The sequence below is a fragment of the Coturnix japonica genome, chromosome 2 (genome assembly GCF_001577835.2).
Source record: "Coturnix japonica isolate 7356 chromosome 2, Coturnix japonica 2.1, whole genome shotgun sequence".
Classification (NCBI taxonomy): domain Eukaryota; kingdom Metazoa; phylum Chordata; class Aves; order Galliformes; family Phasianidae; genus Coturnix; species Coturnix japonica.
Window position 1 is genome coordinate 49866546 of NC_029517.1, and position 27369 is coordinate 49893914.

Consider the following 27369-nt stretch of genomic DNA (forward strand, 5'->3'; position numbering starts at 1 on the left):
CAAGGTTGTGAGCACAGGGGTGGGAAAAACTGACTGCCTGGACTGCTAAATCAGTAGCTACTTAAGAAAAAACATGACTTGTAATTTCATCAGCTGCTGATGTGGCGAGCAAGATACTTCATATGTATCATGTTTGGAGATATTATGACTCTTCAAGCAGTAACAGCCAAAAAGCTTTTAAGTTCTTTTGCTAAAGGTAAAGTACCAGCAAAATGTCTGAACTGAGAAAGTTTTGTCCATGAGTTTTGGCAGGTGAGCTCTGAATGGAAGAGACTGCGGCACTGCGTGTTCCTATCTTTATCATGTCCCTTAAGCACCACCCATCCGCCTTCCCCACAACACCTGGCCACCAGCCAAGCAAAACTCCAGCAGATCTCGCAGCTGCTTCAGTGCCCCTGCTTTGTGCCCCTGCTTTCTGCCCCAGGAAGGACAGGTGAAGGCAGGAGCAGGTAGGGAGTCATACTCGGTGGGGCACTGCAAGACCCTTTTTTCCCATGTCTCTTTGTGAGAAGTGCGCACACCTACAAACATGAAATCACGGCATGTCTGAGCGGGCACTGATTGCAAGTATAGAGGAAAGACAGCTGCAAGTTTTTAAACATCATTTACTTAACCGGATAAATATGTTTGTGTAGGAAAAACGGTAACCAGAAAATTGCTCCAAACCAAGACCAAACATTCATCTAAAAAACTGCTAAAAACATCAGACAGCAGGGTTGACACTAATTGAAGTCCTTCTTTGTGTTGCTGGTATAAACTAAGAACTGGTTGGTAACTTAGGTTGTAATTTTTGGTTGTGTACAAATATTTTGGAAAAAGTATGCAATAATTACATGTAGGTCACTGCGATGCCACAGGATATTAGTCCAAAGTATCTTGTGTGAGTCAATGAAGCTTTCAACTGTAAAAATAGGGCAAATTTCTCACATCCCCCCTCTATACAGCCCAGGCAAACTTCCAAATAGCAGTTTGATGCACCAAAATTGCTTACTCTTTTCTAGCAAATTAAATTTACAAATGGGTATGAATTAATGTTAGTCTTTTTTCCAGATTTTGTAACCTTTCAAGGGAAGTCCTGTGAACAGGTTTCACTTTGAACGTTGTATTTGCCTGGCTATCTCTTTCTTGGAGAAGCAACACTTTCCCAAACCAGATAACTAAATGCAGTGGACAAATACTAAGATGACATGTAGGAAAGGCATTTCATTTCTTGTCATCTTGTGACCTGTATCACGCGGATGTGTTGTCCAATTACTCTTGAAAAAATTAGGGAGTGAGCTCATGTGGTTTTGAAAATCTCAGTAGCTCATTACTGAAGATGAGACTAATGAAGGAAGTAGTAATGAGTTCACTGGACTGTACAGCCAGCCTTAAGTGCTGACGGTGCATGCACAGTCTGTGGGTGTCTGAAGGCTTTGTAGGCAGACCATTGGAGGCTGTTGGGGCCCGGGACCAGGAGGCATTCAAAGCCACTATTTCTTCTTCCTCGTGCCTGTTACATCATGAGACTTGGTAGGAAGAACCGAGTCTTTTCACATACTTGATTTTGGGAAGTGCCAGAACAGTAGCTGTATTCCCAGCACTGATTACTGGAAATATGAAGAATGTCTCGCGTTCAAACCGAAAAGTATTTTATTTGCTGGAGGGTTTTTTTTTGTTTTGTTTTTAATGATGCAAACCTGGCCTTCCTCCCGGGAGCGTTCTGGCTCTCTACCCAGAGGCGAGCACGCTGCAGGCGGGCTGTGTGCTGAGGAGTGTGGCCGCGCTGCAGGGGGATGCTCCACTAGGCCTGGCCTACCGCCTGCACTGGCAGCCCCGCAGGACTGCTGCCGTGCAGCATGGCCCTCAGCTGCCTTAACAACCCATTTGCAGTAGCAGCACCACTGCAATTAGCCATTAGGGCTGCCTTGTGTAAATAGTGAGCAGGCTGTAGCATAAGCTATAGTAGCTGTGTATTGACATATCCACACTATGCTTTTGTCTGCACAGCTTAGGCGTGGCCTTGCATGGTTTTTATTCTGCAACAGGGTTCATAGTATCTTTTGATAACAGTACAGTGATAATAAAATTTAGTTACCCTATACTTTGATCAGGAGTTGGTAGAATTGAGAAGCTATCAGGCTGACGGTGTGGGGGAAAATGAGAAGATGTGAGAAACTGTAATTCTTAGTGAGGCCTACACTGTGAGTGAATGTCTGAAATGAAATAGAGATGTCATAACTTCATACTGATAGCCTTTAAGGAGCCAGCCAACATCATGAGCATTGCTACTCTGAGTCTAAGCTTCCTTTGCCTTCTGCTGTCTGGACTCAAGGTGTGGATTCTGGTCTGACTTTAACATTCTGAATATAAACCTGTTGGAGCTCTGCTACCCAAGTAGGACAGATGCAAAAAATCACCAGCTCCAAACAGAGAACTTTGCCACTGTGTATTCTATGTGGTCTTGTAGCATCATGTTGTTTCCAGCAACCAGCAGATGAGTTGGTCAAGAGGTTGCTTCTGAAACCTGAGGTGATCCAAGGAAGCCATTAGAGAACAAGGCTGGCACCTGCTGCTGAGCTGCATGCGACCTCCTGGTGGGTGCTGTGAGTGTGCACAGTGTAGGACTGGGAAGATGCCCAACATTTAGCTTGATCATTGGCATCCACTCCTAGGGACAATGGGGAGAGCCAGTGTTCAGTGTTCGCTTCCTGACTCTGAAGAGCGGCTGCACAAGTGTTAGGATTAATGCTGTTCATTCTCAGCAGGAAGAAAGCTTCTTTTTTAGACTTGCAGTAATTACCTGTAGCAGTGAAGTGTGCCCACACTTGAAAAGGGAAATCTGTTTGAAATTTCTGTCTTTACTTAGGCAGTGATTCTGTGTGGTTGCAGAGAGGAAGAATGAACTTCCAAGTTCATTGGTGTGGTAATTTGATGTCTATGCATTCCTCTAAAACTTACATGTGTTTTTGTTCCATTTCCTAAATGGAAGGAATGTTAGATGGAATTTAATAACATTTTTGCATTAGAAGAGTACAGCTGAGTTAATTAAATCATCATGGGACAAGTTTCAGTTCTTTGTTCTCTTGATTTAGAGTCGTCTTATTATTATCAAATTCTTTTTGTATTATTCTTTCTCCTTACACTGCCAAATAACTGTTTTAAAAAGTGATTTTAATTTATGTAAGTACCTTCAGTTTTTGATTTAGCCTGACTGTAATCTGAACATCATTCACAAAGTGTACATAAAAGAAAGTTCCGTCTGAACTTGTTAAAAGGCAAGCCATCACCAGTTCATGAAAGCTACGCATCACATTCCTCCATTGGCATTAGGATTGCTTATTCCATCCAGTGAAAGATCCTACTGCTGCAAGAATTATGGAGCCTGTCTATCTCACTGTATTTCAGGAAGCAAGAATTGAAACTGTCTTCATGATGACATGAAGACTAAGTGTTTGTTTTTTCTCCTGTTGCTGATGGGGAAATTATTAGCGTTTGGAAGCAAAGTGGATTGACCATCAGCTGGGAGTTGGGATGTGAGCCTTTGCTTTGTTCTGGGTAAGGTGGAAAAAGTAATTTAATCCCAGCAGGCTTATTATAAGTGAAATTTCATTAGCAGCAAAACAAAAAATCTAACATGAGTTTTTTGTGATGGGAGGAGGATGAAGGCTGGCAAAGGCTTTTAAAGCTTTGTTAGTTTCTTACCAAACAGATGCCAAAGCATCCCCATCTTTCCAGCCAACCCCTTTATCAGCCTATACACATCATAAGGCCAGAGTGAGAAACTGTTCTGCTTTTTGATGATATGTAGGTATGGCACTTGCCCATTCTCAAGGAATGGTTTCAACACTACATTCCACTGCACATGCAATTTCCTCTGTGTATGCTGTGTTTTCAGAAACCTAAGTTTATTATCATCAACTCCTGCACCTTTTGCTTGCTTCATGTCTCAGGAACAGGCTTATCATGTTTCAGAAGGCATTGTCAGGCATACTGAAGAATGCTCAGCTGTCATGCAAGAACCGGGCATGAAGAAACTGCTTCAGGTACCATCAGTGTCTGTGTTCTGCAGCTGCAAGGGAACCTTAAGTTAGTTTTGCACGTGTTCCTCTACTCACCTTGTTATTTACCTTTCCAAAACATGTTTCCCACCTTGACAGAGTAGGTAATAGGAATAGAAGCCATCCATCCCTATGGAAAATTTATTATTTTAAAAAGTATATATATTAAAAAAAAAAACAACGGTGCAAAAGATTACAGAAAAAAATATTCTAAGCTAAAAAACAACATTCTAGTAGTAGAACAGCAGGTTTTAATTTTGCAGTCATTTTTGAACCTGTCTTTGCCTGCAAGCTGTTACAAGGAACTGATTACTTCAAAGTAATTTGCCATACTGCTGGTGATCACACTTTTCCCTATTGCTTACTAAAATGCACTGAAAACAAGCAAACCACAGTATTTCCAGACCTTTTAAATACCTCTACACATATGCAATCACTCTCATTCCCCAAATACTAAGTTGAGTGTTACAAACTGGACACGTGGTCTATGGTAAGTGACAAGAATCAGGTACACAATTTTATCACTGAAGGATGCCTATCATGCTTTAAGTTAAGAATGTTCGTCACTGAGTAGTCCCAAACTCCTGATTAGTTATTTTAAAGTGTTTTTATATGTTAAGTGTATATATCCTCATATACGCATATATGCACTTAACATTTGAAAACATTCACCTATATGTATATATAGGAGGATAGATAGCTTGCTGTACTGTCTCACACCTTCTAAATGATCTGTGGAGCAATTTGAAAAGTAGCAGGCATACAGATTACCCTCCTCTTCATTAAACAAAGACTTGAAAGCTGACGTTATGGGAACAGCAAGAACTAATCATACAATAAAACCTTGTATTTGCTATACTCAAAATATTTCTCTGTGTTAAATACAGTTTTATTCTATGAATGATTTTCATGGATGACCTTTTCACCTTTTTCTTTAACATGGTAAGTAGTTTGGCAAAGCACTGTAAAGCTTGTTCAAGTGAGACTGAGCCTTGGCTCTTGCTCTGCAGCCTTGTCAAATCCTCTGATAGGCAGACTCAATTTCAGACTGAAATAAGTCCTTGCTATGCTCGAAGCTAATGTCGTTTTTCTTGTAGTATTAAAAAGATACTAAATGTACTTAAGAACCTGATACGAATTTCATTTTCTGTACACTTCACAGGAGGTGCTGAAGTTGAGCTTTATTCCTGAATGTTGGGTTTTATTCTGACTAATGGTTTTAATGCACTTTAGAGAAGATAGTTCATACTTCTTGTTTATTGTTGAGTATCTGTGCATTTCATAATTTGCATCCATGTCTCTCCCCTTTTCTTTTTATAACTAAGCAGCTGAGAAACGTAATCTTTCATCTCCTGAGAGGAGTAGAGTGCTTGTGAGCTGGAGCTGGCAGGAAAGCACTGTGTTCAGTTCCAAGACTGGGGAATGTATATTTCGAACTATTTGTACAATGTGACACATTTCTTAATATTTCCTAGGATATTAATAAGACAGCAAAGTCTGTCAGGAGGCAACCAGCTATATTTTTGCAAATGTACCTTCAGTGTAATTTCCCTTTGCTCTCAGTGAACATTTAGTTCTGCATTACACTGCGAGTTACAAATGAGCATTTGCTTACAAGCTAATTAAGCATAGCTTAGAGCAGTACTTAATTGAAACACTTGGAGCAATACAGAGGAACTTAAAGCCAATCTAGCTAACAAGAAATTAACTTAGAGAACTGCACAAGGTTGCTCTAGTTGCTCTGCGTGTAGGCTTCATTCTGATTGCCCTCTCTTTTTTGCTTGGAATAGCACTTGAGCAATCACACTCTTGGTCTAGGAGAAATTGTAGGATTTTAAACTAAAGCAGGAAATTCTGTAAGAGGTGATATAGGCACGATAGGCTCTCCGAGTGGGTCAGGAAATTTCTTGCGTGGCAGCTGCTGGCTTTGAATATCTCTAGCAGTTCATCCATCGAACAGTTGCCGAAATGGGTCTAAGCTGAAAGACTTTGCTATATTGGTGAATATCCATTAAAATGAAAGAGCTGAATGGACTTTATGAAGCTTCTGTAGAAAGTTTTCTATATATTACTCTCATCCTTTAAATAAATAAACAACCTAGTAGTTCTGCAGATGATTAAATAAATTTTACAGCACTGTAAACATGCTCACATCAATTTTTCTTCTTTGCCTCTTTCTTGAGCCTTCTCTAAAATGCAGCTGTAAAAACTGTGATTGTTAACTGATTCCTGTCTAGCAAAATGATTGAGGATGATTTTGATACAAAGGGCCTGTTTTTCCTCTAAGCCTTATGAGTGCTAATCTCCATACATTCAAATAGTGGCCATTAAGGAAAGGGAGACAGATAAAATTCTAGCAAAAAATAATGTAAAAAATGTTTACGGTACCAGACATCATTCACAGTGACTGCATTCCTTTATTAGACTGCAGTAACCTCTGCTTTCTGTGTCATTTATTTCATCACTTCTACCAATTATATGTCTTATGAACATACATTTATATCAGGAGATGCTGCTTAAAAACAATATCTGGGTAAGGGCATTGAAGGAGAGTGTGGAGGAACTGCTTGCTTCTCTCTGTGAGGTGCTTTCTTACTCCCTTTTAAAATCTGCAATTGTAGAGAAGTAGAAACTAATTTATTTATTTTTGCCCTCAGAATGTGACAGTATTTAAGAGGAATTTCAAGCCAGTAAAGTCTCACTGAGTTCAGTAAATGTATCAGTAGAAATATTTGAGAAGAATGTATTTAAAGTCTGAGTTGAGTGCAACTTACATTACATATCACAGCTGTGTGTTTCAGTGACAAACTTGGTTCCTGATATAAAAGGGCTTTGTCCATTATTTTTGAGTAAAAAATGTTCTGTTGGTGCAAACTTTCACAAGGCCATTTTTACTGACTTAATAGGTCCTTTGAGAGGCTGAGAGATTCTCCATTTGCACTATAATCATATTTTGGGTTATTCTGAGCACTAGCAGTACTTGGAAAGGACATATTTGACTTTCTGTAACATGACTGCAAGTTAGGTTTATATGCTGAAGCTAAAGTACCAATATCTGGAATTTGTACTTGCTTAAATATTGAATTATAAAAGGTGTGAATTGATGCAAGACTAACTTAGAGTTCTTATCTACGTTGAACAAGCTGTATGAATGCCTTGATTTTCATACTGTGCACGGGCATTTTTGTTGTTGTTGCCGTAAAGTGGTATGTAGGTGAATGAACATATCCAGCATAGTTACTTATTCCAACTGTAGACAGTCCTTTATTGAATCTCAGCTTACAGGACTTTTGGATGAAAACCTCTGTGTTTGGAGAAAGACACTGGAGTTTCTTGCTGTAGGTGATCTTCACCGAAAGATCTGTATCTGACCTCATATTGTGAAAGCTTGTGTCAGTGGTTGACTGGGACTCGATGTACAAAGTCACACACAAATTCTAACAAGAGTTGGTGGTTTCTTCAACTAGACAGTGATCTGTAATGTAAAACCTTCTTTCCTTCCCTTAAGTTACTGAACTTTTTTATAAGGAACAAGTCTTGCTTTGTTTCTAAGCAGGACATTTATGTTGCCTGTGTACGTTATTGACTGGCTTCCTCATCAGTTACTCCATGTGGCAGAATTCGTGTATCAAGAGAGATGCTGGCAACTTTGGGGCTAATTTTGCTTGTCATCTGTTGTGGACCGCAAGAAAAATGACCAGATTATAAATGGATTCTTGTTGTATAGACTAACTAAATCCAGTGCTCTTCCACACATCATCTTAGTATTTTAACTCACGTTCAGATATCTGGAGTAGCATTTTTAAACAGATAGACTTATGTATAAGTGATTTGGGAAACAAATGTGAGCTTTTGTGGTCAAATACTTACAGCTCTCAGTAGCTGATGCCTTATGGTGACCCCAGTTCTGTGAAAGAATGGGTTTGAGGAACAAACAGGTGTCTGTGAAACAGGGATAAAAGGTGTTTGAGAGCCAGTAAGCCCACAGGAGAGTTAACAGCATAAGTTCCTACAGTGTTTTTTTAAGGCATTTGGCCACCATTTCAAAAAGTAAATGACTTCTTATTTTCCAGCACTTATTGGATTAGGGAAAGCTATCTTTAGCATTTGAGTACAAAACCAAATACAACAAGCATAATTTGGGTTTTGAAAGAGGAGAAAATTCCCTAAGTAAGTTATGTTGATGTTGGGGTGTCAAAGTCATGGGAATGATATTGTAATGCTTGAGGTAAGTGGAATTTGTCCTCTCAAGATGGTTTCCATGCTGAATTCTAGAGTCAAGCTAGGACCCTGGTCATTTATCTACTCTGTCTTGTATGCATGGAAAGTAACCTCTCGTCTTTACAGAGAAGATGAATCTATTAGGCTTTATGTGATGTTGTATATGGGAGAGAAAATATGTCACAGCTGTTTAGAAGAGGATGGACTTTTCCAGTTATTCTCTAAACACAGCTTTCATAGAGTAGTTTGCATAAATTCATGCACTGGCTATTCTGTTATGTATCAAAAAGTGAAATTCTTTGTATACATGTTGACAGAGCCTCGGCTGATGGAAGTAAAGCAATTAAACTTGGGTTGTTTTCTGTGGGGTTGGGTGCACTGAAACAAACAGTGCAGAAATCTAGCAAGAATCCTATAAAATTACTTATAAGTTACACTTCGTGTCTGACCAGTGTCTGTTTTGTTCATGGGAGTACAAGAAACAGTTGAACAGAAATTAGTTTCAGTACAGAGTATTTTTCGTTGATACTCTGGAGTTAGCCAAAATTTTTGTTTTTTGCAGTGTGTAACCTTGTGCAATGGGATGGGAAAATTGTGGAAGAAGCAAATACTATCTCATTTCTCTGCACTGTACAAGTAGTAAGATATATTGTTATACTAAACCACCATTCAAAGACACTGGAAGATGCAATGATGCTTTTCCCACAAATGACATTGTCTCCAAATGAGTGAACAAAGAGTGATAATTCAGAATTTGATGTATTTCTAAAGTGAGGATAGATTTGTGTTTGACAGTTAGAAATCAGCACAATAGCTGTTTTAATGGACACTTGGAAATAAAATAGGTTTGAAATGTGTATAGCTATGTAATTAAGCAAAAAAAAAATCAACAGATGATTGAGCTGAACTGGTAGATGTTTTAAGTTGAAATCTATAGAATAAAATTACTGATTTACATAAATGGAGAACAACTGTAACAATATACTCCATAGAAAATAGAATTTGGTTAAGTATTCAAGTTCATACCAAAACCAACCTATTGTTAAAAAAAATATAAAAATAAAAAAAAAAAATAGGAAAGAAACAAAATGCTGTTTTCATTCATATATGTTTATTTATTTAGGGAATGAAGTTTTGATTGAAAAAGAATATTATGTAGTGTGTTGTCAAGAATCCTAATCTGGGATGTTTACTTCTATGTTGATGTAAGTTGTACAGTTGTACTGTGGTGATTTAAGCCTCGCTGCCTTAAAGTTGTTCTTATATATGCAACATGCTCAGAATGTGTTTTGTTGGGTGGAAATGAAATTAACTCACTCATAGAAACTGAATCAGAAAGATGTCCAAAGGTTGATCTACTTTCTATCAGTCAATCTGGAAAAATAAGAAAATGAGCTTGTGAAAGGCAAAATAAATTGACATAAGTGCTGTTAGTTTCTACACAGTTCATTTCAAGGTGGTTTCAGTAAGCCAGATTTTTCTCAACATAATTTGTAATGAAGGTCTATGATATAAATCTGAAGCCATCAAAATGCTTTGAAAATTGTTGTTTGTGTCAGGATGGAAATAGTTACTGATGGCTTTGCATTGTGGATTTCTTTCACTTCTTCACAATAGCAGAGGAGGAAAAACAAAGCATGCTTGAACATAATGACTTATCTGTAAAATATAAAAATGCAGAGTGAAGTCTCTTCTTGTCTCAGTCTTGTGAATGGTTGGCTTCTCTGCCATCAATTAGAGCAACAATGCTGTTGTTCCAAGATTTCCCATTTTATACCATGCAGAATTGGTTTCTTGGGAGTATCTATTGTCTTAAAGAAAAGATTCACCCAATATTTGTTCTTTTTCTCTGGGGATCTTTTTCATATTCATTTGCCTATGCTAAACAAAGAGACTAGGCATGTGAGCTATTTGAATATAAATGTCTTTCTAATGCAGTTAATTATTTTAAATGTTTAATGGAAGCCTCATGAAAATTGTTGGATAAGCTTTTCAATTAGAGAGAAGACTCATTGATTGCATTTGCACAAGATGTTTAATTGAGTGGACAACACAAAATAAATGCATTTGGAATTTGTCTCAGATTATCTAAATTTAAGGAGATGTCTGTAGGGAGTAGAAAGCCTTACTTCCCATCAGCTTCAAAGATAAGATGGCTTAATTGGAAGCTGAGTGTCTTAACAGCTTCAGAGTGGCAGCAGCTTCCATGTAAAATAATCTGAAGCAGATGTTGAATGAAGAAGTGGCATTTTATTTCATGCAAGAACTGGCATCAGTTCTCTTAGCATTATGTTATCCAGTTTGATATCAGGAAGCTTTTTTTTGCTTTTTTTTTTTTTTTTTTTTTTTTTTTAAATTGTGATGCTGGTTTCAGCATGCTGCCTTTTATTTAAACTTAAATAGTTATTCACTGGCCTTTGATGAATGGACTGTTAAGTGTTTCTGTACCGCTCTGAACCACTATAGCATGACTCAGCACAAAGAGAAACATGGGATTCCTTCTGAACACCAGGCTGCAATTCTGTGCTGTGCAGGTGACTGAGCACCAGCATGGGCTCACCCAGAGAAGCTGTGCAGTCTCCTCTTTGGTGATCTCTAAAAGCCACATGGGCATGGGCCCGGGCACCTTGTTCTGGGTTTCTCTGGTGGAGCCAATTGTTTTTAGGCTTTTATAACAGAAAGCATGGGTGGAAGATATGATGGTTTTGAAATGTATCACCTTCCTGTTATGTCCTAATATTAAGGTTTGGAATGATGACAGTAAAGGCCAGTGTTAAGTCACTTTTGAATACCAAGTTATGAATATTGATTACTCTGAAAAGAGTAATCTTTTTACTTAGCACACATCGACGGCCTCATGTATGGGTGCATTATCAATGTGATCCACTTAATCATCTTGGGAGAATTCTATTAAATTTTACTTTATTGGTGAGGGGTTTCTATACTGTATATTGGAATCTCACTTGACTGTCAATAGGAATGAAATTAAGTAATGGTATTGAAAATATAACCAAAGACCAGCAAGACCAGAGAGGAACCAGTGGTCTGATGTATAAATGCTGGGAATCTGGACCAAAGCAATTAGCAGGCCTGTTCTCAGAGGATGGGGAGGCTGCTGCTGCTCAGGGTCTGTTCCATGGCCATAGGTGCTTTCATGCAGCTCACATTCAGATCTGCCGAACATTTTAGCTGTTGTAGCTTTAGCAAAGTTATTTTCTTTTTAAAAGTTAGGATGAAAGCTGCAGACTTCCAGCCTATTGTTACGTTGTCTGATGAGCTTGCTGCTTTGCCATTGCTCCGGGAAGGAAACCTCAGTGCACCTGGGTGATAAGGGAGAGTTGCTGGGGGACGCTGCCATGAGTACGATTGCACAGAGAGCCATTAAGTTGCGTTTGCTTCACAGCTTTTGGTAAAAACTGGCTGAATCTTTTCAGTTCCTAATAGGCTGTGTTCAGATACTGAGCTCTTCATTTCTATAATGTCATGTATTGCTTGTTCGGCATCTTTTTAATTAGTGACATTTTATTTAGCCCAAATTAAATATGCCAGATGTAGCTGATTTAGTGGCTAACAATGAGGAGTGAGGGGAGGGAGGAAGAGCTAGCATTATATAGCCTTCTGTTCTCAAGGAAGTTTTTTATTTCTAGTTCCACCAGACAAGTTGGAGTGGTAACCATGGCAGCAGGGAATTTGTCCCTGGGAGCTCAGCAAAGGGTTGGCTTGTGTGGGTTTTTTTGTTGTTGTTGTTGGTTTTTTTTTGTTTGCAGTGCTCCCACTAAGGGGAAGGGGGTTACAGATGGGCCCAGAGTGAGCCCTTCTGAGGGCCCTCAGGACAGATGCACAGAGATGAGTGACATGAAGCCTCCCAGAACCGTCCGTGAGTCAGTCCCGCCAGTACAGCAGTGGGACAGCCTAAAGGGAGATGTCAGAATGTCTTGCTGACGTCTCTCTCTGCACTGGGTGCTTTGGCAAAGGGCAGCTAGACGTTTATGAATCAATCTCTCAAATGGTTGTGTTTGTCTTTTCTCCAGTTGGGTTGGAAGGGAGTGAGGTTTGCACGGGGCTTGCTGCATTCAAGAGAAAATTTCAAGTTTAGTCATGATGACATATCCCCAAATTTTGCATCAGTCCTGGAAACTTTCAATATATCATTCTTGAATTTGTGGAAAGCTATTGTTTTGCTCCAGTGTCTAAATTTACTACAGATTGAACAGTGGAGGGAACAGTTCTATGGAGAAGCGTCTGATGAAAGCAATTGTTGAAAATGAGAATTGTGCGCTTACGGGGGAGAGGATGATATAAGCGCTCTTCTCCCATTGATGCAACCTTTCTTAGGCTCTTATCTGTAAGGGGTTCATGCTACTCACACAATTGATGCATACGTAGTTGCATAGAAATACCGTCCAAATGTGAGCAGCTTTGGAGGATGCATTATTGCGTGTGACAAACCAACCTATAAAATATCCTGAATGCTGAAGGTAGCAACAATCAGACAATGCTCATGGCTCAAAATTGCCAAAGTGTGTAAAATAGTGAGGAAGGAGTTGATGGCCAAGCATCAGTGATTCTTTGCCTGCTGCCCCAGCTAAGCTGATTGCAAAGCACTTCACTTTTGTTTATGCAGGACAATCTCAGCCCTGTTGCGAAAATCTGTGAAATCATAAATTTCAGCTGAGGTTATCAGTGTACAGGAAACTTCTGTTTGCAAGGTACACTGGAGCTCTTAGCTTTTTCAGCACGCAGGGGCCATTAGCCTGCGACTTTCACAGTCACATAGTATTTCAGGTCAATGCTGTTTAATGGTCATTGCTACTTGTGTGCCCAGAGGTTTTGTCCAGCCTTCACTAGGAGACTTTCTGCAGTTTTTGCCTTTTCCTCCTTTAGCTGGTGTTACCTTTTTCACTGCTCCAAGTTGCTCTCATCTTCATGTTTTCAAGCTCATGGACTTATTAAAAAGTTTCAGTTTCTGTTTTAGTTTGCAGCTTCTCCCGCTCTCCTTGCAGCTGAGTTACAGCTTTTTGAAATTCCATTTGGATGTGGAGAGTAGTAAAGTGACTCCCAGAAAGACAAGAAGCAATTGCTTCTTGTAATTCAGTACTCCTCTTTACTTGTTGTGAAAACTCTTCTTTATCCTGGTACTATTAACTCTGGCAAAAAAATGTTGGATTCAGGATCTGGGGCTTCAGCTGAGGACTTGGCTTAATTATTTTTTTAGTTTCTGTTAGCCCCCAGAGCTACAGAAAAAGCCTTAGGAACTCTACAGCTGCCCGTACCAAGAAAGAGACTCAGAAGCCCCTTGTTTCTCCACTTTTTTTTTTTTTTTTTTTTTTTTTTTCTTGGAAGATGTAGTGGAAAGGGTGGGAGCGGAGTTGAGGAATCACAGAATCATGGAATGGCCTGGGTTGGAAAGGACTGTAGTGATCATTGAGTTTCAACCCCCCTGCTATGTGCAGGGTTGCCAACCACCAGACCAGGCTGCCCAGAGATACACAGGACAAGGGAGAGGATCTGCCTTTGTCTTCTTCTGTGTTGTATTTGTAGTTTCTGACTATCCCTACATCTTCTGGGTCTCAAGAATATGGTACTTGCTTACATTTCTTTGTTATCAGTCTGTGTAAATTGAATTGCAGTTGTTCAAGGCCAGTTTCATAACTACCAATTCTCAAAATAATGTGCTTGTTTTGTCATGTCAGGACATTCCCATTATAGCTTATTTGACATTGTCCGTGGATGTTGGCTTGGGTTTTGTTTCTGCTACTGTGTCTACCACAGTCAGAAACTTGGTTTCTTTCGATATTAAGTAACAGGAAGCTACCCTAAAGATTTTCCCATGCACTAAAACTGAATGTGTTTTCTAATATTCATCTTCAGTTTCCAAAGGCATCTTAGGAAGAGGCTTCTGGTTTCTTTTCCAACCTTATGAGACTGGAGGTTGAGGGCTGGAGCTGAGTCTGTATGTACAGCTCTTCATGGTGTTCCTGTGCTCTGTTCTGTAAGCTCCCTGCTCCTTTTTCCTCAGACAAGTCTGAAAGGGAAAGGGGATTTTGCAGGCTGCCCATGTGGAAGTTGTTCTTGGACTGCAGTAGGTCATAGTGAGAAGCTAAATGTTCGTTGCCAGACCCTATACTGAGGTGGCTCTTTGGCTCAGAGCGTGGCCAGGGCTCTCAGTTGGCAAGTGCTGCAGCTGCTGTTGCTGCAGTGTCCAACTGGGAAGAAAGCAGCGGTCCAAGCCAACAGGGCCTGCACCATTTTTCTGAATCCTATGGAAGGCTGCTCCCTGGAGCCTTGTTACGCTGCCTGCCAAACTTCAAATTAATGTGGTTCTTGTGGTCGAAAGCCTGTATAGTAAGGAAGATGTGGTAATAATTACTTTTCTAAAGAGTAATTTATAATGACAAAACAATTTTAAATACTTGGTAACTAGCTTGGTTACTTAAGAATTTTAATCAAGAAATTATTATGGTTTTTTATATTACCCTTTCTAGAATTGTTAGGGACTTACATTACATTTGCAAGAACTTTTTTACTAAACCTTTCTCTTGGAGCAAAGTCAGGCAATAAATAATGCATTCTGTAAGCACAGCTGAGGAAGATTGCAAACTATCTAGGGATAAATTGCACGGTAAAGTATATGGCAGATAAAGGTTAATGCCAGCAACACCACTTAATGTCTTCATTACATAATCAAAGGAGTGTAACAGTGTAACTATCTGTTTTACTTACACAAAGGATCTAGAAACTAGAAAGCCTTTTTGCTTGAAAAGCAATTGCAGTTGGGAGGTGCTGTGCAGTTGGGAGGGAAGAGAACTCACTTGCAGCCTGATGATCAAAAGTAATGGAAAGTGCTGGGTGGGGAAGGACACAGGCAAAGTGGAAAACACAGTGTGTTGGTGCTGCGACCAGCAGCCTGGGCCTCAAGTCAGGACTGGGTGAGCTGGCGGATGGGATGCCTTCTCTATGGCAGAGAATCTTCTTCTTCTCTCTACTCTAATGCCAGCAATTTTTTCAAAACCTGTCTGAATTCCTTCCTCGGTTTTCTCACCTCCAGTATCCTGCAGATAACCCAGAAGCTTCAGCAAAATTCATAAAGGCCTATTGTTATACTGTTGCGATGATTGAAAATTAGTCTTTCTCTTTTCTTTTACCTGTAAATTACCAGAGGCAAAGGAGGAATTGAGTGGGAAGACAGAGAAATGTCAAATAGGTCAAATGACTTAACTGAGTGTGTGAGCATTAAACCAAAGTGGGAAAGAGAGAAGCAGCTTTAGAAGATACTGACAGAAAATCAGTGTGTTGTCTGTATGTAGGCATGTAGCACTTAAATCTGCATTCTCCTATTTATTTGTAAAATATGGAAATTACAGGGTAGCAACTTGCAGTTTCCAAACCTTCAGCCTTCAAATATGTTGAGTACATGCTGGAATAAATCTTTCGTTGCACAGGCAGTGCCTATGTCGTGAAAATGTGCACGGTGCATTTTTTTTCTTCAAAGCACATGGCGCAGTTCACACCTTTCCATGTAAACAGCTGAGATTTTTGAAGCTTTGGCACAATTATGGCACAAGCCTAAGCTTATAAAGAGGGCATTAGAACCTGAAGTTTTGAGAAGATGGAAACTGTAAGTATAGATTTTGTCAGGTGTGTCTGTAACAAATGGCCATTTTCACACGTGGTTTTGAATGAGAAGAGAGAGAGAAAGCTTTGGTTTGATTTCACGGTGTTCTGGTTTTAAACTTTAATCGGACACCAAATGTTCTCATCCTGTGAGTTCTTTTAAATATGCTTTGTGTATATGCAACATCACACACCGGATAATTTTTTTTAAGCTCAAATGTCAACAATTGCAGTCTGTAGTGATGCCAGTCGTGTAGGGAGACGTGTTTGCTTGATTAGTCACCAAGGCCTGAATCCAGCCAGTATAGCTTAAGGCATCCAACTGAGGTCCCAAGATAGGAGCCTGGTTTCTCTCTGCAGTGAGCAGAGACAAATGCCTTTATCATGTGGTTTCGCTCTTAAGTTACCCTGTCTCTGTCCCCGAGCTTGAAGAGGAATTTAACTCTCTAAAATTACCTGGGGTGAGTCTGGGCCGGAGTGTCTGTACATGAGCAGGTCTGAAGCGCTGGAATACAAATATAGATTCTTACTCGAATGGGGCGCTAATCCCACCATGTCTCTGCCCATCTTGCTGTGGTTCCCAAAACCTGTCTTGCTGCCACAACCCTCAGAAATTTTATGGCTTTAATATTGGCATTTGATGACTGCTGATCATGTGACAATTCACCTTCATGTCACGTTGTTCTCCTTGCTCTTTTAAATGGGTATAAAATTTGATACCCCAGCAGAGAGGGACAGAACAGGAGTTTTAGAACATTGACAAGTCCTTTTTTTTTTTTTTTTCCTTCCCTTTTCTTTTGATTGCTACTGTGAATATGAAAGTCAAAGAGTAAGATCTTGATCTTACAACAATTGTTCTCCTTTGTTGTTCATAGGCTGCTAAATGTGTACCTAAATATAGTATATGCCAGATGAGAGAGTTAATGTTGCTATGAGAACCTTAACCTCAGCATTTCCTAGGGTTTTATGTTTGTATGTGGAGAGCAAAAAAGCAATGATCAAATAACTCACTTTTTTTTTTTATTTTTTTTTTTTAAATAAGTGCTGTCTAATGACTTGGATACAAGTGGTCCTATCTGCAAATTATTGCTATTACTGCTGCAGTTTGTTTGAAGGGCTTTCTTTCCTGCATGAGCTGTGCAACAAAGGAGGCAAAAAGAGCCACAAGGTTGACCTATATATTTATTTCATTGCAGCACTTGAAATTCCCTCACTTCGCAAAGCTGCCTCAGTGCTGCTGGGCACCGAGGGGGGGGGGGGACGACGACACACAACTGGGTGGTTCTGCAGGGCTGGGGCTGGTTGAGCTGCTTGCTTTGCAGGTGTGCACAGATCGTGCTTAGGGGCTTTTCTTTACCAAAGGTTACAGCTCCAGGAAGCAAGCCCCAGCTACCTTCCTGTTACAATTCAGATATGCAATTAGCAATTCTAGGGTAATGTGCCTGCAAAGCTGCAGTCTTCAGCAGCTTTGGGTTGACCGAAAGTTTCCCTGAACTTTCAACAACTTTGATTCTACTCTCGTAAGCCCATGAATGCAGAGAGTTGAGAAAAATGACCAAAATGGTGCAATCTTGGTGTACCTGCCTGTGACATAAGTGCCATCAGGAATAAGTCACTCTTCCTGCTTGTGCAAGGTACATGCATTTCAGTTCACTTTTTTATTAACATCGGTGGTGGTGTGCTTCTCAAGTCTGAACAAACAAGTGAATTTTGAGGACGAATATCAAAACTTGCTGCATTGATGCTGTTTGCACGGTCTCTGGTACAACAGAAAGCTGAAATGACTCTTCAATGTATTTTAATGGCTTCCTGCGATGTTTGGCTGATACAAAGGAAACCTTGTGAAGAACTAACATACAGAAGTCTTTTCTCTGCTAGGTTGCTATCTGATGGTCTCTCATCATCAGTGCTCTCTCCTTAGACTCAGCTGGTAGATTCAGCTGGGAGTCAGAGTCCAGGACAGCAGAGGTTGTTTGACACTGGTGTCAATTACACTGTAATCTGTTTCAGATTGTACAGTGCAAAAGCTGATCCATTTGCTCCAAAGATTGTCAGTATAACTTCTCTTCAAAGCCTGAGGGTTGGTTTTTGTTGTTGTTGTTGTTGTTGTTGTTTGGGGTTTTTTTTGTTTGTTTGTTTGTTTGTTTTTTGGTGATAATTTTATATGCTTTTAAGTTTTCTTTTGCACATGAAAAGAAAATAGCACAAATATAAAATTGGAGAAGGAGGAGGAAAGTAATGTGATGGTGACACAACTGGGTTTACTTTTTTGTCCTCTCTCCTAGTGCTGTTTACATTACTTGACGCACGCAAAATACTCCATTTGGTACTATGAGGTTGAGGAGCTGAGGCTGGCAGATGAAATAACCATGAGGGCACTCCTGATACACAACCCATTATATGGAACTAGTGAAGTGGTGAATATTGATGTTCTTTTAAATTTTTAATTTTTAAGTCTTTGTCTTTAAGGAAAAAAAAAAAAAAAAAAAAAAAGGAAAAAAAAAAAAAAAAGAAGAAGAAGAAGAAGCTGGAGGGAAGAATTCCTCGCAGAACAATGGTGCAGTCTGTTATCTGCTCCTCTGCGCTGTAAAGCACTGAATGTTCAGCCAATATAGTGCTCTGGTTGGCTTAGCATTCTTAACCTTAATTTTGAATAGAAGGTGCCTTGTGCTGCTGACGTAATTGGGGCCTTTTGTAAATCACTGTTGCAGGCGGTGCTGTTGTATCTCACTGCATTTCTCTGAGGGATGCAGAGTGAAAGTGTCAGGGTAACTTTCTGAACCCCGCTGCAGGCTAAGCGACTTCATTATTGCAGTGCTTTCTTTCAGAATGAGTTCTGCTTCATTTTCCTTTGCAGATATTAAGTTCCAAATACATTTTGCAAGTGAAATAATGTTTCTGATGGAAGAAGTTGGAAAGGGGAACCTTTCATGTTTTAAAGTGGTAAAAAAAAGGGGGGGGGGGGGGAGGGGTTGAGATGATAGGAAGTGTGTGAGGGTTGGATTGAACCAACTCACTTTGAGACCCCTCTGCTAGTGAAATATTGTTATCTGCCTCTTTTGTTGCTGGAAGTGTCAGAAAGTTTTGAGCTGAATCCTTACTGTGAGTCAGTGCCTCTGCTGTGGCTGTAGGTCGTGCTCCACAGCACTCTGCAGGGCAAGGCATCCTCTTACACTTTGCATCAGCCTCTCTGGGACCTTGGCGGTCTCGCCTCTGCAGAGGGATGGGGTTTCACCTCGCTCCTCTCGTCCTCTGTTGTCAGGTTCAGCTCAGGCCGTTCCATCTGCTGCTGATGGAGTCTTTTATATCCCTGATGTCAGTGGCAGTACGCGGCCTTGCGCTGTCCTTGATGGCAAACACAGCACTATTAATAGTCAGTGATGCTAACTTCTTAATTCCTGCATGCAGCTTGTCCTTTGGCTTTAAAGGCACCATAACAGAGCACCACTGCTTCCAGCCATGGCCATAAGAATGGTGGGGTCTTTGACACAGCTCTGCTGGTGTCTGTGCAGTGAGATGCCAGAGTACTACCCCAGAGCTGGTGTCAGGCTGCACACAGGGCAAGGAGGGATGGGTAGGAGCATGAGGAAGCATGACCTGAGTGGGTCTGAAAGGTAGCAGCAGGTTTCTTCCATTGGCCGTACCCCACCAAGTCTTGCCATTCGTAGGAACATGGTGGTTGTACAGCTTACTCTAATCTGCAAGAGGCATCCTTGATAGAAACGCAGTCAGCGGCAGGCACTGGGTGCAGCCTCACCCCCCCCCCCCAGGCTCAGCAAGGCCTAGTGAGGAGCTGCTTGGGATGTCTGCGAGGGACAGCACCCGCTGGTGTCTTTCAGCACCCTGCAGAAAGCAGGAGGGATTTCTTTTCACTCATGTAATTCCTTTTCAGTCGATTGCAACGGGAAAGTAGTCAATAAAGAAATTGAATTAAATGGGTATTATTGCCTCCTCTTTCCCTGCTTGAAAGCAATCTCAAGCAGGAACTTTCTGTCTCACTTGCTGTTGGGTTTGCGGTTTGCTCGCCCGGATCAGAGCGCTCTTTTTTAAAGACAACTTTTTGCTGGCCAGGCTGACTCCTCCCTCTGGGCTGCAGCGGCCGCGGGGCTTCCCATCCCTGGAACTTTTCAGGCTGCCGGAGGGGTGCCCGCAGGCCGGCGGGAGCGAAAGTGGGTTTCCTTTGTAAGTTTTTTGTTGTTGTATGGGAGGGGTGGGGGGGGGGCGGGAATAATTTGGAAGTCTGATAGTGTGTGGGAAACGATTACATCAGTCGGAGGGAGGGCTAGGATTGGTCTGCGCGGTGTGGTTTGATTCACTACCGCAAAGGTTGCGTGTAACCCTTTGAGCGGAGCTCGGCAGGGCCGCTTCGCTCCGCAGCCAGGGCAGGGAGGCGACAGGTGTGGAGCGGGCAGGGCCCGGCCCGGCCCAGAGGCCGGCAGCAGAGCAAACTCTCTGCCAAGAGGCGATCTGTGTTTAAAATGCCATCTTGTTCTTCCGACTGCTGCCTCTTACGTGCTGCTGAGGTAAGATTTTCCGTCTCGGATTACCCTCCAGGTTTTTGTTAGGTTTGTCTTCTCCGGGCAGAATGCAGCGTTGGAAGCAGGGGGTTCCTCTCCGGCATCAAGCTGTGGGTTGGTGGGGGACATAATTCCACAGCAAGTGTGTCTGTGTCGTGTCTGAGCAGAACAATGCCAAGAGGAGAGCATCCGTGTAATCCAGGAGGTGGGGAGAAGGTTCCTGACTTGCTCTTTCTCTCTTTTATTATCTGGGATGTGTGGGTCAGGCAGGTTTGGTTCCAAAGCACTCGGAATCCAGGATTGAGAAGTCAAGAATGGAGAGCACTGCGTGTGCTGAGCCACGCATGGCACTTCCCCGGCACGTTGGCCCAAAGTTAGCAGGGCTCCATGAGCCATTTTATCCCCAGGGTCCCAGCCTGCCGCCCTGCCAGCGTCCAGAAGCCTCCAACCTCACCGATGGGAGAACAGCGGGTGCCCACCACATCCGCCTTCCTGCACACCAGAACCCTGCAGGAGCACTCATTCCCTTCATTCTTTTTCACATTTGCTTTCCTCACACAGCCCGATAAAGAACCTGCTGCCGGCTTGTTCCTGTCTATGTGGTCCTATTAACGCTGCTTCATCTTTGTCTGGTGCAGGGAGGCACTGGGGGAGGGGCAGGAGGCCAAGGCCTCGCCACCAGTGCTGCCCAGTGCCACCCAGTGCCACACGCCCACCCGACGTGTCCCTCCTGCCGCGCCCCGAGCCCAGGCACGACGAGGACTCACTCCGTCAGGCAGTGGCTGTGCGGTTTGCCTCTTTCCAGAGCTGCTGATCTGTAAGTGTACCCTTTATGTTGCAGGATGTAAAAGTCTTTAGTGAAGATGGAACGAGCAAAGTGGTCGAGATTCTAGCAGACATGACAGCCAGGGACCTCTGCCAGCTGCTGGTTTACAAAAGTCATTGTGTGGATGATAACAGCTGGACTCTAGTGGAGCATCACCCTCACCTAGGATTAGGTAGGGAATGGTTAAAAGGGGTGGCGTGGTTACCTGGGGACATGACGTGTGGTTCGTGTGAATGCGCTTTCAGCTGGATCATTTCCTTTCTGCTGCTTTTGTGTATGACATTAGCTGAAGCCACATACATGCTTTTTGTGTATTGCGATTTGTTGTGTTAAGCTTTTCTCTTGTTTCCCATCTTCTATTTTTATTTTTAAAAATAACAGTAACTGTCTAATCCTCACTATAGAGCTCTGTTGCTACCTTGCTGTGTCTGAAGCTATTGCACATAAACAGCTTAGGCAAATTAAGCCTGATCCATGGAGCGCTGGTCCTGTGAACAGCTCAGCTCAGCTCATCACCAGCCGGAGCCCTGAACGAGCACACTCGGTTTCGAATGCCCACAGCAGTGCTTATGAAAGCTGTAGTGGGGGTGGGGGAGGGAGCAGGGGGCAGCCAAACTTGACCCGGGAAGGAAAAAGCGATGGCACCGCTGAGTACACAGGCAGTCCCCGGACCGGTGGTGGCATCTGCTCCCCAGGCAGCATTCTTCACCTGACTGGAATTAAGGTGTCATGGTTACAGTTCCAAGAAGACAGCAAGAAGAGAAAAACTCTGGGGAGTTAAATAACACTGCAAATCGATTTAATTACAGTACCCAACTGAATGTTGTATTTTTCAGTCTTGCTTTTCCTGTTATTTTGTGGCTGTGATGAGTTGCATGGCTCTGATGCACAGCATGCAACTACAGATTTCTCAGATGTGCTGTCTGTGACTCTGCCATAGGATTATGCTTTTAAAAAGTGTAGCATTTGGAGTATTAGTTGATATGCTTAATGGTGAGTCTTTTTCTGGAAGTCAAGGAAGACAAACTGTAAGCTGCAGTCAATAGCACTAGAACTGTGACTGCTGTCTGTAGCTAACAGAGTTCTTTAGTTCTAAAAATGCAATTCAGAATCCTTACAAATAAAAAAGAATTCACTGGAAATGTAGTACCCCGTGTTGACATTGCTAAACACAGATTCACTGCTTCACAGAACAGCACTCAAAAAGAAGAAAAAAAAAATGGGGGGGAAAAAAAAAAGCGGAATTGCAGGATATTCTGATTATTCAGGGGTTTTAATTGAATATATATCCTAATATATAAATGTGTGAAAAAAATAATAGGAAGTGTTTGTATATGGCTGTGATATACTTTTGGTTTTGAGGACATAGGATGAGGTGAAGAATTAAGGTATGAATTACAGAATCTTTATGTCCTTTGCTTCATGTGCCATATGCACACTCCTAACAGCCTTTATAAATGTGGAGTTTTATCAATGCTCATTAAACTACCAGGCTCCCTTTTGGTATATTCCCTTTCCCATCATTGCTGATTACCAAGGTATTGTGTAAACAGAAGCCTTCTCCTTTGTAACCAACATCCTTCTCCTGCCAGATTCATTCAATGATGCCACAATTCAGTGTTTGTGACATCACAATAGCTTCCATGGTGACTAATTGTGCTGTCAAACTCTGGTGTGTGACATCTCTGAATGAAACAGGCAGGAGGCTGATTAGGAAATCAAAAGCTTCTGTTTACACACAAATAACTTGGTAATTAACAATGATGGGAAAAGAGCAAGATACTTATCAGCTGCATTTATATACATTAGAGCCTGCCTGTCTCGGGGCTCTCGCTCTCAGCGGAGCACAAAGGCTGTCCCACAGAAGTAGGGGTGTAGGCAGTGACGCCAGCAGCTACCAGACTTTGTCCCCAGGCTCCATAGCTTAAGGCCGCGCAAAGCAGCGCATTGTTTGAGGGCATAAGGCTAACGTTTCAAGTGTGGAAAAGACATGATACAGATTTTATAGGTTTGGTGTTTGAAGGGATGAGGGCAGAGAAGGGGATCAAAATTCATCTTTCAGGAACCAAAGCATTCATTGCAACACATGCAATGAGCTTCAAATACCAACTTCTAGCTGTTCACCCTCTTGTCGCTGCAGTTTGAGTTCTGCTATGTGACTGCTTACTTCCAGGTTCTCGGTGACCTAAGTGGCACCCTATGTATGTCAAATACTAATCTCCTCACCTCAGATGAAGATACCAGTAGCTGCCCGAAGTTCCATATTTCCCCCTCTAAAATTAAGATTGCTTATAGCACATCTGATGTAGCAGAAGTATGAAGCAATGAAGAATAGAAACTTAGCAGTGTGGAAAGAAAAATGTTTTCAGAGCAGCAAGAATTCTGTGTTTCTATAAAAGACATATTGAGATATCCTTGATGACTTGATGCTGTAGGTGGCTATCCAGAAGCCCACCAAAAGAAGCAAATTCCTTTCATTTAACTTCTTTTCCTTGGGCTTGCCTAACATTGGTTTTTAAAGAGTTCTGTTAGCAGAACCAGTTCATCTTTTAACACTGGGCAGGCTGAGGACAAGAGTAAATCTTCAACTCTATTGCATAGTTATCACTGTGGTGATCTTCTAGGTCCCAGTTTTTTAGGAGTCTTCCTCTAATTGGTAACTTTCCACACATACTCAATTGTCTTCCAAACAACATGCATGCTTGGAAATAGCAGCTATTGGATTGCACAGATTTTTTTTGCTTTCTCTGGAGGCAATGGTGGCAATCTATCATGAGACTCGCTTAGATTTGACATGTGTAAATAATTGCTGCTGCACTTTGCCACTTGTATCTAAAATGCTTTGTGGTCAAGATGTAAGCAGTGCGAAACTTCATTATGTTGTTTCAGTTGTATCTGGAAATATACCTAACTTCTTAAATGTGCTGTTCTTTTAGTACTACTCCATTCTTAACTATCACTAATATAAGGGGATGAGATATCTGTATTAGAAATTAATGGAAATAATAATGCAGAGTTTCATGTATATATATTTTTGTTTGCACGTATATTGAATTTGATTTGCCTTAATGTGAACAAATTAAAAGCGTAAACCACACTGCTTACTAAAATACAAAAAGGGGGTGGGCTATTTCACACTAATTATGGGACATGCCTGTGTGTGGTTCAGAATGGAATCTGACTGATTTTCCCACCTTGTGTCAGTTCCACATTTCTGTGTATGTTTAGTTGGTAATACAGGGCAGTTTGGAGGAAAAAAGAAGTATGTTCTGTCCCTCCAGCACCTGCGTAGAGGAGGCTGAGTTGGTCCTATCCAATAAACAGAGAGAGATTTCTGGTCACTTTTGCTGCAATGACAATTGAGGACAAACCGACCTATTGAACTGAACAGGCTGACATCTGTGTTTCTGATTTTGTAGAAGAAAGCTCAAAGCATTCTTCTACAAAAGAAGAATGCTACAAAAGTAGCATTCCATGCCACTTGCACTAACCAAGTACAAATTGCCCCAGACTTTCCAAGTATTCAGCCATAATGGAATAGTAGCAAACCAACCAAGATTAGCTTCCTTTTACACGCTTGGGCTATGAACGCTTGCACCTTTTCTTCAGGATGGCTTGCACTGTCAAAATAAATATGTCAACATTAAATCAACAGAAATATCAACACAAGATGTCAAAAGGATCTTGAACCAGGGAAGATATACCTCTTTGCCAGTTATATGAAGCACCTAATGCACGATCACTGTGTGTATTTATGCAAACTAACAATCAGAATGCCACACTGACAACTGTTCTTCTGTACTGCAGGAGAAAGAAGACATGGTTTGTCCCTGCCTTTAGGCAAGTCTACAGTGTGTTAGGAAAGCAGTGTTCCTCACAACTTTGTGAGGTAACAGAAGCATCCAGCAGTAGAACATGTCTTTCAGGGTTCATACTGTGATGAAGATTACTATCAATATAATTTAGTGAATTTTTGAACCAAAAAAAAACCAAAACCCAATACAACAACAGAAAGACCATCTACCCTCAAAATCCCGCCATCTTCCTCATGGCGTGAAGAGAGGAGATTTGAGCTAAGCAGTTTCTTAAAGCCATGACAATAGTAATAGATCAGTTGCAATATTTGAAACTTCACCTGTGAAGCCTCTAGGATAATGTGGTGGGATTTAGGTGATGAGGACTCTGATAGTGTAAAATGTCATTGAGTTATATCAATGGTAGTATTCCAGTGTACATTAGTCAAAGAACTATCCCTAGAAGTGGTGTTATGGCTAATGCATCAGGAAGCAGCTCTTACTGTAAGAGCCACCAAATGTGGAAAATTTTCAGTATTAACTCCTTGCAAATGCAACCTGTAGAAAAGCTGGACATCACAATAGCGTGGCAAATTGTGAATTCATCAATGAGATGGTGATGACTGACAGTCTAAGTGCAGGTGAAAGACAATGGGATCATTCAGAGAGGAGTTAAATTTTCAAAGAACATTATTATGCCAAGTCAAGTAATTCAAGTGACATTCAAGAACGTGCTGCTTTTTGAGATACCAGTTGTTTTATATCCATTCCCCAAGAGAACCCAGGTGGCTGCCTGGCATTTCTAATTGTGAGAACGCAGGGATGCAGGAATATGAAGGGGCTATCTAAACATGTGATTTATTTAGAGCTACGTGAAAGTCATTTTTTGTTTGACCTCACTTTTCATTCCCTGCTCTATACAAGAGGAAAGTACTGGCTAGGAGACTTTTGAAGAACATTACATATTTTCGTAGAAACTTTTGAAGGTTTGCCAAGATAATGATTTCATTAAGTAGTGTACACTTAGGCCAGTCGCCTTCTTTTGAGTTACTGCTTTCAGTGAATTGGATTTGTTAAGCTATCTGATCATGCTTTGATGTGTCATTCTATTGACCAAAGAAGTACTGGTTATGGGAGTTACCTTGTAACCAAATGTAGAGCAGAAAATTGCCCTGTCATGTGTACAAAACATTTGTCTCTGTCAGTATTCTTGTGAAGTAGATCCTGTGACCTTTTTCATAATAAACCCCATTGTCTAGCATCTACAATACGGGCCTGAAGTTCACCTTGAAATGGACTATTTTTGTAGAGCATAGTCAAATAAGACACTGTATTTCCACAGTAACTTAAGACCTAACAGTGGCCTTTTCACTATTTTTTCCCCTTAAATCTTTCCATGTTTCCAGTTCCACAGAAAATAGAAAACACAGAGGAAAAGATTAGTGTGTGTTATTTAAGCTACTGACAGGCAGTGAGGCACACAACAAAATCTTGTTCTTTCTTTTCTCAGCAGTCCATTCTTGTGTAGCCCCAACAAACTCTGCCATTCAACTTTGTAATATTTAAGCCCTAGTTTCTTTAAAATCTCATGACAGTGTGATTTGAAAGCTATAAAATGCTTTGTTAACTTCAGTGAAGGTAATGGAAGTATACTAAGTTGCTTTTACTAATACTCTCTGGAAGATGATTTTTCTGCTTCTTCTGGTCGGTTGTGTGGTAACAGTATGTTCTTTTTCCACAGAGAGATGCTTGGAAGATCACGAGCTCATAGTTCAAGTTGAGTCCACAATGGGAAGTGAAAGCAAATTTTTGTTCAGGAAGAATTACGCAAAATATGAGTTTTTCAAAAATCCCATGGTGAGTCTTTCTGTTTCATTGTTTGCACTGCAGAGGAGGACAGGTTGCAGGAACAGTGATGGGCACTGCTGGGTCTTAAAAGATCTATTATGATCCATCTATGTCAGTACAACTGTCTAAACAGTTGAAGGGAAGACAATCTAAAGAAGGTTTAGATTAGAACAGACTTTGTGTCAGTCTGGCATTTCTGGTGCCAGAAGCAAAAAGATGCCTGAGGTCACATGGAAACTCATTGCAGAATTTGTTGCAGGTGAGAAATTAGTTTTCTTTCTCATGGACAGTCGGGCACAACTGCTGCATCCTCACATACGTTCCTCCACGCACATTTGTCATTTGTTAGTGCTTGCTTTGGAACTCATGCCTTGATTTACTGCTTGAAACCTTCCTGCACACAAAACGTTTGTAATTTTGCACTTCTGTTGAACTTCTGATCACCAATGAGCACCTGAGTGTTTTACAGAATGTTTGGGATCATAAGAGCTAGCACATAGTTTAATGTG

At 41.2% G+C, this 27369-nt stretch overlaps 1 protein-coding gene across 5 annotated transcripts in view; it reads left to right on the forward strand.

Annotated features, from left to right (window-relative positions):
• The window catches only part of GRB10 (growth factor receptor bound protein 10), a 134074-nt gene that overhangs the window by 86187 nt on the left and 20518 nt on the right, over positions 1-27369 (forward strand). For 4 of the 5 annotated variants that reach the window (XR_004306091.1, XM_032442452.1, XM_032442451.1 and 1 more), the window contains 3 exons: positions 3933-4025; positions 21234-21390; positions 26754-26869. Coding sequence is in view for 4 of the 5 variants with exons in the window: in XM_032442452.1 (XP_032298343.1) it covers positions 3933-4025; positions 21234-21390; positions 26754-26869 (366 nt within the window). In the remaining variant the exon portion in view is untranslated. The remainder of the gene's footprint in view (positions 1-3932; positions 4026-21233; positions 21391-26753; positions 26870-27369) is intronic. The other variant, XM_015854324.2, reaches the window with a different exon arrangement.